The following is a 12,027-nucleotide window of genomic DNA, read 5'->3' on the forward strand; positions in this document are numbered from 1 at the left end:
TTAAAGCGGTCGTCGCGCTTTCCGAGCAAAACTATCGTTAAGGCTCAAATCGATAAACACGCTTAGCATTTGCCACTTGTTTGTAAGTACACTGTCGTAGACTCGGTTGAACAGAATCTGATAAACACTGTGGCACGAGGAGAAAACCACTCGTTCGTCGCGTTCCTCGACAAGGTGCTTGGTCTGGGTCAGAGGTCAAGTTTAGCCCTTAGATTTGGGTTAGGGATACCACGTCCTCGCGGTGTGGGTGGGTTTGGACCAAGATTGGGTTAAGGGTAGAGGGGCAGTACGTTGCTCGACATCTGATCGAAGAACGTGCCAAGTGGGAGAAACCTACCCTCCCGTGCCGTAGCTTTCGTGCGACAGATTCAATCGCACCTACTGCACAGTTATAGTCTTCTAGAAAATATCTTCCTCGAACTGTTACGCGAACCACCGAATAACGGGAGTCGTTTACGGTTCGCGCGCGATGACTCCTCGCGATACTTCCCGCTCACAGTTCGTAACATTCTAAACAATCCGGAATGGTAAATAGTCGTTTGGTTCGTTACGCCCGTAATGTGGACGCGATTAAAAATGCGGTTCGGTTCGTTGGAACGATCCCCGATATCTTTTCGTCGAATCGACCGAGAACTCGATGATCCGTGTTCGTCGGTAAATCGCGGAACATTCGTCTCTTTGAAATATTTTGTTTGCTATCGGTTCCAAAATGGCTATCGGTTGTCCTAGTTTCCAGAATCGTCCCGTATAGCTGATACGCGTTGTGCGCGCGCGCGATAGAACAGAGACAATACACCCCACAAGAGGAGACGAAACCGCGTAAGTGGTTCCACCCATGGACAGGACCGAATTGAGTGGGTTTCGTTCGTGGCATAATGCGGAGAACGCGCGTCGAGGATAATTATATTTCGAACTTCCAGCGTCAAAGTGTAGAGAGAACGTTACAAAGGAAATAGGAGAACTTCGTGAAGTTCGCGTACGATGGGAACGAAAGACCGAGCGGTGAGAATGCCGCTTTGTTTCCAAGTGCACAACACCGCGCGATTTAATTGACGTCGGAGTTTCGAAAAAAGATTTTTCCCGAGAAAATGATTCGTTCGCGACCTATTATCCCTTTCTGACTATTTATTTTCCGGCCGAGTAGAGTGCACGGGAATGAAAAGAACATTATTTCGAATTTTACGATCGTTTCTGAACGTCAATTTCGGTTTACTCTCTTTTAATGAATCCTCACCGATTCGAAGCAGTCGTCCGCGGAACGAAAGGTAAACAATTCTCTCGTCGAATTCGTATTTTAAAAATACGTTCGATCGGACGTTTCGTTTGTCAATTTATCTATTACTCTGTGGACCACTTCGATTCGTTTAGTTTGAAAAATCGGTAACCGTTAGCTCTCGTACGGAGAAACGTAAGAAGTTATTTTTGCACGTATCACCGGTTGCTCGGTGTCTCTGAATGGAAAAATGACCACAACAAACGATGTTCCTCACCTTGCCCCAATCCGGTCGCATTCTAACCGCATGATCAGCATCCGTGAGGGAGGCTTGAGGCCTATTCAGCAGGAGCAAGACGTGAGCCCTGTTGCTAAGATGGAGTGGGCTGTTTGGCGCTGAAACAGGAGAAAACACGGTCGTAAAGCATCTGTAGAAACTTGCCGCCGATGAACACGAGGGGGAGTTTCCTTGGCAAGAAACCCGTCCCTCGTGTTTTAACGAAAACCTACTCTCTCTACGATCGAATCGAGGGAAGGATTGTCAGCTCGCAGAGGAGGATCTAGAAACGCGTCGATACATTATTCTGCATTTCCAAGACTTCTCGAACATTTTGCGAAAAAGTAGAATTCGAAGTGAATTTTCTCAATGAAAAACTCGTTCCCGTTTTCCTTCGTTTCGAATTTCTAATAAACTCGAGAAAATCTCCAACTCCGGTATTCCACGGAGACACGAAAATTCGCACGACTGGATTTCGTTCGGGTGTTTCCGAATTCGAGTTTCGTCAGTTTCACGGGCGATCGAGAATCCACGATGAAAATTTTGATCGCTACGTTGCACGGTCACGGTGGATTAATTTCCGGAAGGAGCTCGCGAGTAAAAGATTTATCGCAACTGTTCGAGGATCGATTACCTATCGGTTCGCAGAACGGACGACGAAAGGACACCGAATGTACCGACGACTCGATTCTCTATTACGGCGAGGTCGTTGATTCGTAAATTCGATGTAACATGCTGAAAATCGCCTAACAAGGCGATGCAATTCGCTTATGAGTTATGCCGACTACGAAGGTTGCGCAACGCGAGCGTAGGCGATTACGGACGTGTACACGCTTCTCGGCCTCGTCGAATTTATTCCGAAAGCGCAATACGTGCTAAATAATTTTCTCTTTCATTGATTCGACCTTCGACGGGGTTCGGTACATGGAATACACAATGTCTTCTGCGTGGATCGTGTTGATACGTCGAGACTATAACGGAGAATGCGCGTCGATCTTCGCGAGCGAAAGCTCGCAATTGGTACGCTCGAATTAAACCGCACAAATTAATTGGCTTACATAAAGCACCGGTGAGCGGAATTGAACGCTCGTCGTGCTCTGCATTCAACCGCCTCGAGGATGCCAGGATCTTCGAATCGACGAATTTTAACATCGTCGCGAATCAACGAGCTTTTCTAACGATATTCTTCGATTACGGCCGTTCGAATCGACATTGTCTCGCGAATCACCGATCGCGAGAAAAATTGAATAATTTTACTTCGAGGTATCCACATCGGATAGGAATAAATAGAAACGCGACGTTTCCTGTAACAGTTCCCCAGCCAAGGAGCTCCGCAGAGTTTTATTTTCATTCTTCGCATTCGTAAATCCGACTTTTGCAAAAACGAAACGAATTCCTCGACGAATATAAATGAACGAAAATAGGCAAAAGTTCAATTGTATCCCGCGATATTCTTAAACGGTAACTCCGACAATTTGTAAGGTATATTTTCTCGTTTGGTAAATACGCGATTTGAAGTACGCTTCGCTGATCAAGTAGAAACCATACGACCGAAATTAGTTTCCCATAGTGGCTTTAATTATTCAACGAACGTTGTCGAAAAGAAATCGAAATTCCGATCGTACGAATCTATTCGAACGAGAGCATTTTTTCCCGCCTCGTTAAACGCGGACGATCAAGTTTTTTCACGGAGAAGCAATTAAAGTCGCGCTGTAACAATAATGATAAGCATCGCCGTAAAGATGATTCGGAAGTGGATAAAGAATTTCATTCTTGTTATTCGTCTCGCGAGTATCGATCGAATCGTCACGATACAGCGTTTCATTCTGTATAATTTCCTCAAGGTAAAGTTTACTATAAGTAGACGCTCGTCTTTGCCGAATGCCTGTAATCGCGCTGGAACATCGTCTTGTAACTTTCTCGAAATAGGCTGTACGCGGTCGCAATTTCGATGGCATGCGTTCCCCTTCGCAGCGATGCACATACGACTGCAGCGAGCAAAATACTCTCGTCCCATTAAACGTTTCAACGTTCCCTTTTCATTGAAAATTAATCCACTTCGTATCAAGTTTCCGTAAACGCGTCGTCTCGTTTCGATGCTCCTTTGCTCGTAGTTGGACAAATTTCTCGAATCATTGTAACGGCATCGAAATCAAAATTTACGGTTGCGTAATTTTGATCGAGCGCAAACACGAGTTCGTTTTGTACAAATACATCGTTTCTCGATGTCCTCCCATGTACAGAAACACTGTGCGAAACGAGTCAACTGTGTATTTTCACGTCGAAGGTAATCGATTCTAACCTCCACGTGTAACGCTGTTAAATTATAAAACGACGCGATGAAACAGTTCGCCCTTCGCGCGTACCGTCGTATAAATTTCCTCTTTCTTATCCGGCAAGATGTAATTAAATACGTAAAAAGTAATAACGTTTAGTTATCGATCGAGTGAACAATGATCGTTTCGATCGATCCACAATTTCGCTACAATTAAATTGATTATCTATGAAATTTAATTATTCATCGATAGGTAATTGTCGAACGATTGTAACTTTGATCGATTTGCTCGACACGGAGAAGAAACATCCTCTGAATGTTTATAACAAAATTACTGCCACGTTACCCGGAAACGAGCGACACTTATTTTAGCTGAAAGCCAAGCGACTCAAAAATACTTCGATAGAGAGAAATTCGAGACTCCCGGGTCGTAGCGTTGAAATTTCATTTTAATGTCAAAGGGAGTTGTCGAAGTTTCGAGTTTGCACGTTCAATTACCATCCAGTTTCATTCCTTCTAAGAGGGCAATCCTGTACTGCGAACAGTATTACGAGCCAGACGTTGTAATAGCGTATAAAGTAGAGTAAATATGATTTATATACTGGACGCAAGGAGCTCGGTTCTTACGAATGTGACTCGATAAATTTGCATTACGAATAAAATGATAAATACGTGTAACGCGTAGACTATAGACGTACGAATTCCGAACTAAGGTAGCAAAGAAATACTTAGCTAAAATTTACCGTCGTTGTTTACCATTCAATTGTCCAGATGAAACAATGTCTTACGAACATAAGTTCACGAACATTCATTTGTATCCTTTTTAACCCGCTAGCCAGAGGAAACGCTCGAGGTGGTCTCTTTGGGCAAGAAGATACGATAAAACTTCATCAATTTTATCATTCTTATCGTTGTTTGGCACCTAACACTGGTCGTTTACATTCTGCTATCGCATCCGGGCAACATCGAATAATGTTCACCGTTTGTCCGAAACTCGGGAATTTTTCTAATCTACAAATTTTAATGCCTCGGATTCGAAGTATTCAAATACCTGTGGTTACGCATTACTCATCGATACGATCGGTAGAAGACGCGACCGATGTAAAATCAAGTAACGGTATATTTTGTTCGGCCGCTCACCATTTAGTATCGCGCATTAATTAATTTAAGAACGAACGACCGTAAAACAATTTATTTCTCGGAAGATGAATTAAAAATCGTGCAATAGAAGATCGAGAAAATTAATTTTATAAGTAAAATCTGAGGCGCGTGCTCGTTACACGAATAAATAATACTATACACGATCGATAAAAGATCGATACTTTCGAATATTCTTCGGTGTATAAAATTTACTCAGTCCACGAAATGGAATTTATCTCCATTTACGTAACAAGGAAGACCGAAAAACTACGATCAAAGTGTCTATGTATTTTACGTAAATATATCCGGAGTGTATCTCCATTTGTGATATCCTCGAAAATCCAGAACGAGGGTCGAGATATCGCTGCGTTTTGTACAAATATATCGTGCTTGCATCGACTGTATCGATTACCTTTTTCGGTTCGAGATGACAAAGTCCGTCGACCATTGTATCCTGACGTCGCAATCGTTTAAATACATTAAACGCGAGTTTCGTTACGATCTTAAGATAAGGCTCGTCTCGAAAATATACACGAAAATGTACTCCATTCGATGCAATTGCATTAAACGCGTATACGTTTCGATCTTCGTTTTTAGATATTCCTCGGTATACACGGTACATTCCGACGTATAAAATATAATGTATCTCTGTATGCGAAAAAAGTCTCCATTTGTAACACCCGAAACCTAGAATTGTGTATTTTACGCATACTCCCCAAAAGTATCGGTGCATTTTACGCATATACCGAAAGTGTGTCTTCGTTCGCGTATAAAAAGCCAAAACGTACAATCGAAATGTGTACACGTTTCGTACGAATGCACGATGACGCGCGCGCTCGTATCGGCCACATCGATTATCTTTTTCGTTTCGGAAGCAATTTTACTCGATTTTCAACAGTTCGTCGAGAATTCCCCAGCGGTTCGAAACGATAAAACTCCGTCGTCCATTGTATCCCGACGGTTGTCCGCGATGGTTTAATCATCGCGGTCGTGTCCGTGAACACCGTCGTCCCGGGGAACAAGTGCGACGAATGTGCAACGAGAGAGAGAGAGAGAGAGAGAGAGAGAGAAGAAAAACGCGTTCCACGTTGCACAGTGAACCAGCTAGCGTGATTTGGGCAGTGCAACCGGAGGCGATGGCATCGCGCGACGCAGGCGGGACTGCATCCTGGCATTGTGAGCAATGTCATTGCCTCCGCGGCTAGAGGCCCTTGCATGGTCGAGGACGAATTTCCGGCACGCGCGATCACCGCCAATGCCAAGTCGAACCGATTCGAGCTCCATTTGTCAACGCCGACCGCGAGGTACCGGTGTCTCGCATAAATCTTCCGTAAACGCGTCTCGCGAATACAACTCGCTCGCGCAACCGGGCAATTCGACGACAATGTATGCATACACAACCGACTGGACGAATCGCTTTCTCGCGCGAGAAAATTATGAGAAAACCGCCAGACGTTGAAACACGTAGTTACGCGCGAGACCGAGCTCGAGATTCGCGACGCGAGGAATCGCCACACGGATCGATTCCAGAGAAATTATCGCGGTCGTGCCGCTTTCGCGATTATTCGAAATTCTCGATATCGGTTTCCATCGTCGAAACGTACATTTTACGTAGCGAATACAGGTATACGATGTTCCGTCGAATATGGGTGGTTTTCCAACGTTTTGTAACAAAAGTGTTCGATACGCGCGAGATCTTCGAACGAGTAGAATATTGTCCGATGAAACTTACATCGACTAATGTTTGAATGGTTATTGAATCTTCTCTGCGCGAACAATCGATACTGGTTACTTTCGAATCGTGGTAAAAGTGTTCTGCGTTACTGTGCACGGAGTACTCGTTATTTTCAGGACACCGGGTGTATCTGGCGACGGTGGCGATACAAGCGACGCTTCTCCGTCGATAAATTAAATCAACGAGAAACTGAATCTCATCGGACTCTCGGTGGATCTAGAGTTGTCGCAGATTATAAATAAATCTATGCGTAATAATAAATACGAACGATTGAAATTATTTCGAACGAAGAGGCACTCGCGAACGATCAGAGTAACGAGACGTTCTGTTAATTCGTCAAATATCGTTCCAGACATTTTACGTAATGGCGGTAATTTGTAAACTAGCGCGCATAGAATTCGACGCGCGAACTTGAAAACGACGCTCGGTAAAATTGTCACGAAACTCCAACGAGGTTCGTTTCACGGAGGCAAGTGTTTTGCCAGCCGTGGCAGGGGATCGATATAACGTTTCCGACACGGATGTCCGAGAAGCAAGAATATAGGAGTCACGGGAAACACCGGCCGAACGTGCATCCCACCGCGCGATGCATTTAAGTGTACGCCACGCGGTTGCGTACGAGTGCAACGTCTTCGGACGATGCGCATTTCGAGTAAAATTTCACGCGTGTACAACGAGAGAAGATTTCTCGCTGGTTGTCCGCGGACACATCCTCTGCAAACTTTACTCCGTTCAATGCCGAAACAATTTTCTCACAATCGGGCAGTGAAAGGGAGAAAAGAATACGTTTAAAAATAAACTCTCTCGTTCCGAAACCACTGTCAACGGGAAGTGCATTCCAGCGTGCGGTGCATTCGCAACGCGCGGTGTACCAAACCACCGAATGCAACTTGTTCGAAACACTCTCGAAAACAATTTCTCCTATCTTGGTTACGAGTTATTCGTTTCTTCATCGATATCGATCGTTCTCGTCCTCGAACGTTTAAAATCGAATCGAAGATCGAGAAACCAAGAGCAGAAATTCAAATACGAATAGAAAGTTTGTACTTGTTTTCGGTGAAGATCGATCTCTTTCTTCTCGTTGTAATTTCGAAGCCGTTATTCTGAAAACGTTACGCGGACTGTTACAAATTCGATCGTAATCGATAGCGTTTTGTTCGAGTTTACGCAACGTTTACAATGGGAGTTAAAGTACGAGTTGAAAGAACGCTTAAATTCTTAACAGCGTATTCCGTGCAGGGGGTCAGTCTCGCTAAGAACCCGAGTCAAAAGAGCGCTTGTATCCTTAACAGGGCGTTCCGAATGTGGTTCCACGTACAGAAAAGCGCTTATGTCCTTACCAAGTGAATACGGCCCGTAAATTCTCTACTTAAAATTCCATGTTCTCCGCGAGAGGAGGAACCAACGCGGGAGAACGAAGTTTACAACACCGCGCGTGAAAAATTTAGAACTGTACTCGCAGCCCGCTGGAAACGAGACTTCTACGAAAGGAATGGAATATAAAACTGTCCTCTCGACTGTCGGGACACTATAAATACGTAAAACGTCGGAAAACAAAAACGACGCGAAGAATTTTACCGCAGCTTGCGGCAACAAATGGTCACCGTTCGGCTTTAAACTTGTTTACCATCTGCTGGAATAACAGGATACGTTTCGTTAAATTTTCTTGCGAAGAGGAATCCGAGGATAAAAATCAAATAGACTCTCGAATTCCAAACGTGACTCCATTTTGGGAAACTCGATTTCGGATCTATTTCAACCTGTATCGATACAAATTTCCCGCTTGTATACGTACAAATAAATACTCGAAATAGAAACAAATGACACAATTTCATTCGAATAACGAGTAAGTTTCGATTCGCAGACTATTTTCTGCGAACGCTTCGCGCGAAAATCGAACGATTCGAATTCGTTTTTCGAATTACTCGAGTAACAGGGCGGAAAAATTTGTTCGTCTTTTATTCGTTACTCGAGTTTGTTATCCGAACGAAGAGTTCGGTCTTCTTCGAGCACGATACGAGTTCGAATTCTCCAAACGTACTGGCGGATGTTCAGTTTCGTTTTCAAACGCGTCGCGTCGCCTCGAAACAAAGAAGCAGAAAGTTGGTGTTATCAGTGGGCTGTACGAGAGCAGGATGTCAGGCTCGATCGATAGACGTTCGTTCCGAGAACGAATTACAAGCTGCAACGCTCCGGCGGTACTTTCGCACACAGATGCGAGTAATGATCCGCCCACGCGCGTACCTTAGGCGCGTCTGCCTTTTGGGGACGAGCAAAAAACCGGACCTGCCTAATCGTTTAAGAGACTGTGTATCGCGACGTCTCCTCCGTCAAACGGCTGTCTGTGCGTGCGTGCGTGCGTGCGTGTCGTTTAAGTGGTTCCTCGCTCGCCCTGGCCATGTGTCGCATGTAAAAGATGTTAAAAGCCGAACGAAGTTGACGCAAGGCCCGATCTCTCCGCTCGAAGATACGGAGCATGTAATCGGACGACAGAATCCAGATGTTTGTCGTATTAGCCGGATGAATTCGCGATTGGCTACAATAACGTTCACGGAATAAAAAAATGCCATTCAAACATGAATCGAAACACTTTAGGCGAGAATTTCGGTAGCTTTCTATAAAGATCGTCGAGTGTTGCTCGTGGATATTGACAAAAGCGGATATACAGGACGATTCGAGAGAAAGAGTCGACGAATACAGCAACGTGCACAGTATACAAAAATACCATTGGAATAAAATGTACCATTTCGAGCGATAACATTAGTAGCTTTTTGTAAAGATAGTCGAGTGTTGCATCGACGAAAATGGGCGTACACAACGATCTAAGGAAAGAGATGGACAAATTTACCAACGTTGTAGAGTTCGTTGGAAGGAATGAAAATTATAGCCCGTTGGTGTAATTTGTGACTTTTATTGCAACAACGCGATCAACTTGGGGTTTGTTGAGCGTTGTACGGTGGATTTCAAAAACTTTAATACCATTAAAGTATTATTATATTATATTGCTCTCTCGTGGAGCCTAATCTGGAATATGTATCCGTCATTTGATCTCCGCACGTAACGAAATATAACCACCGAATTGAAAAAGTCCAACACGCGTTGTGATTTGCAGCCTTTAAATTAGGGCAGTCACTTCATTGACCGCAACTATGCTCCTATTTTGGCTACCGTTAGCTCGAGATCTCTCGAAACTAGAAGAGTGGTTAATGACATGGTGTTCTTGCGCAAATTAATTAACGGCGTTAATTGACCACCATCGAGGTCATTAAGACCTACGTTATTATTTCACCCAATCCGTTATAAATCTTTGATTGGCAATTCGGACCCCATAAACCGTGCCTGTCTTATAGCGAATAGATTAAGCAACCAGTCGAACTTCTTTTCAAGTAGACTAAGCATCTTTAATAATTTGCTGCATAAATTTTTGTAGTTACCTGTAGTTACCTACAACACGTCGCGTCAAATCTTTTGTACAACTTTTTGCAATTTTTTGTATCTTTCTGCTATTTTTAATTACTGTTGTGTTTGTATACGCTAATGGTACTTGTTCTCGTATTATAATAGTAATAGTAATAATAATAATAATGATAATAATTTCTCTTTAATCGATGAACGTTGAATGGCAGGAAAGATCGTCCGTGTCCACGTCTCGAGAATATTGCCTAGCGGTTGCACAATAAGGCACAGTCGTTCGAAAATTGCTAAAAGAATAAAAATATTCAACCGATTCTTAAAATTTTGTTTCATTCGGTAAAAGATCCGACGAGCAAAAGTACGTAAGTATGTCCCGCGATTTACCAAAAGTAACATACAACCTTGCGCGTTACTCCAACAGAGTTGGTTTACGGGCTTGTGCACGTTATCGGAACATTTTTTTATCCATTCTCGCTGTACAACACACATCCAAATTCCTCGACGTTCAATCCTATCGAATATATAAAATTCCTATTGAATCAATAGGAAACCGTTCCAGTTGATTTTTCGGCAATTTAAACGACTTTTTGCAATAATATTTCTTTCATCGAGCGCATTAATAAGATAAGAATTGTACGTGTATACTAATATTTCTACTGAATCTTAATCCTATCGAATTATGTACAATTCCTATTGAATTAATATCCCGGTTGATTCTTCGGTAATTTAGATGATTTTTTCCAATAATATTTCTTTTACAGAACACGTTTATAAGTTTGCACTCGTTCGATAAAGATTTTTGTAACCGAGTTTGTGGACACGGTTGCAATAACGTACGGCGCGTTTCGTTAATTTCCGATCCAACGAAGAGATTTCATTCGAGGAAGAACGAAAGCTTACGGATCGATGAAGCAAAAATCATAGTAACCGTTTCAGGAACTGAATGGACGCTCGCGATACGATTAAAACGAACTGCGAAGGTCGTCGTGTATCTGCAACTGGTAGTTTTATTTATTAACGCGATCGATCGTATCGCAGTCGGCGTTAGATCACCGTCTCCTACCTACGGGAATCGACTGCCGAGCTACGCTGCGAGTAATCGATTAACACGTTTAACCCGCTGAATCGACGGTAGACTGCGTTAAATTTTAACGCTCGGTTTTCCCGAGTCGAACGTTCATTCGTCGACATCGAAAACCTTGTCTTTCTTTTACGACTGCGCTCTTTACGCCGAAAGACCACGACGAGAAAACGAAAACCAACGCAGGAAATGAAATATCATATCTCATCCGATATTGATACTTTGCGATTTACGAGATAAGTGCGAAACAATGGATTTCGTTGGTCACTGTGTTCATTGAATTATACGTAGTACGGAAAAAGCGTAAAATGCACGTGCACGTTAAATTATTGCAACAACACGGGCATGTATTTCAACACGGAGCACGGTACGCGCGATAATTCGAGGTTCAATGTTCGTAAATAATCGAACTTCTCGACGATCCAAGTGATCATCGATTCTCTGATCGAGAACGTGTCGTATCGACGAACATTCGTCGCGCGAGCTTCGAACAGAATCGAAAAATAACCGTTAAAAAGCCGATAACGGGGGGAAAAGAATGATCGATTAGCCGCGAGTTAATCGCGCGAGAAGAAACGTTACAGATGAAACCGGAACCGAAGCGCGAACAAATCGCCTCGCCTCGCCTCGCCGCGCTGAAAGAAACCACTATTGGACGAAACAAGAAACGGGGAAATAAGAAGACCACTGGGAACGTTTATAATTAATTAGACATTCGCGTATAATTGCAACAGGACGTCGAAAGAAGCCGGAGAATTAGAGCCGGATGATTTCATTTAATGGAACGGTCCGAATCGCGATTCATAAATCAACGCTTTCAATGTCGACCTTCGTCCGACGTATAAAAAGACTGGACGATGAAAAAACGAAGTTGTTCTAAATACCGTTAGCG

General features: G+C 43.4%; 1 protein-coding gene across 1 annotated transcript in view; it reads right to left on the reverse strand.

Moving 5' to 3' along the window:
* LOC143153934 (LON peptidase N-terminal domain and RING finger protein 3) overlaps positions 1 to 12,027 on the reverse strand; it is an 80,978-nt gene that overhangs the window by 18,360 nt on the left and 50,591 nt on the right. Inside the window, exon 2 of the mRNA XM_076325592.1 lies at positions 1,491 to 1,609. Coding sequence (XP_076181707.1) covers positions 1,491 to 1,609 — 119 coding nt within the window. The remainder of the gene's footprint in view (positions 1 to 1,490; positions 1,610 to 12,027) is intronic.

This window comes from Ptiloglossa arizonensis, chromosome 13 (genome assembly GCF_051014685.1).
Source record: "Ptiloglossa arizonensis isolate GNS036 chromosome 13, iyPtiAriz1_principal, whole genome shotgun sequence".
In the NCBI taxonomy this organism is placed as follows: Eukaryota; Metazoa; Arthropoda; class Insecta; order Hymenoptera; family Colletidae; genus Ptiloglossa; species Ptiloglossa arizonensis.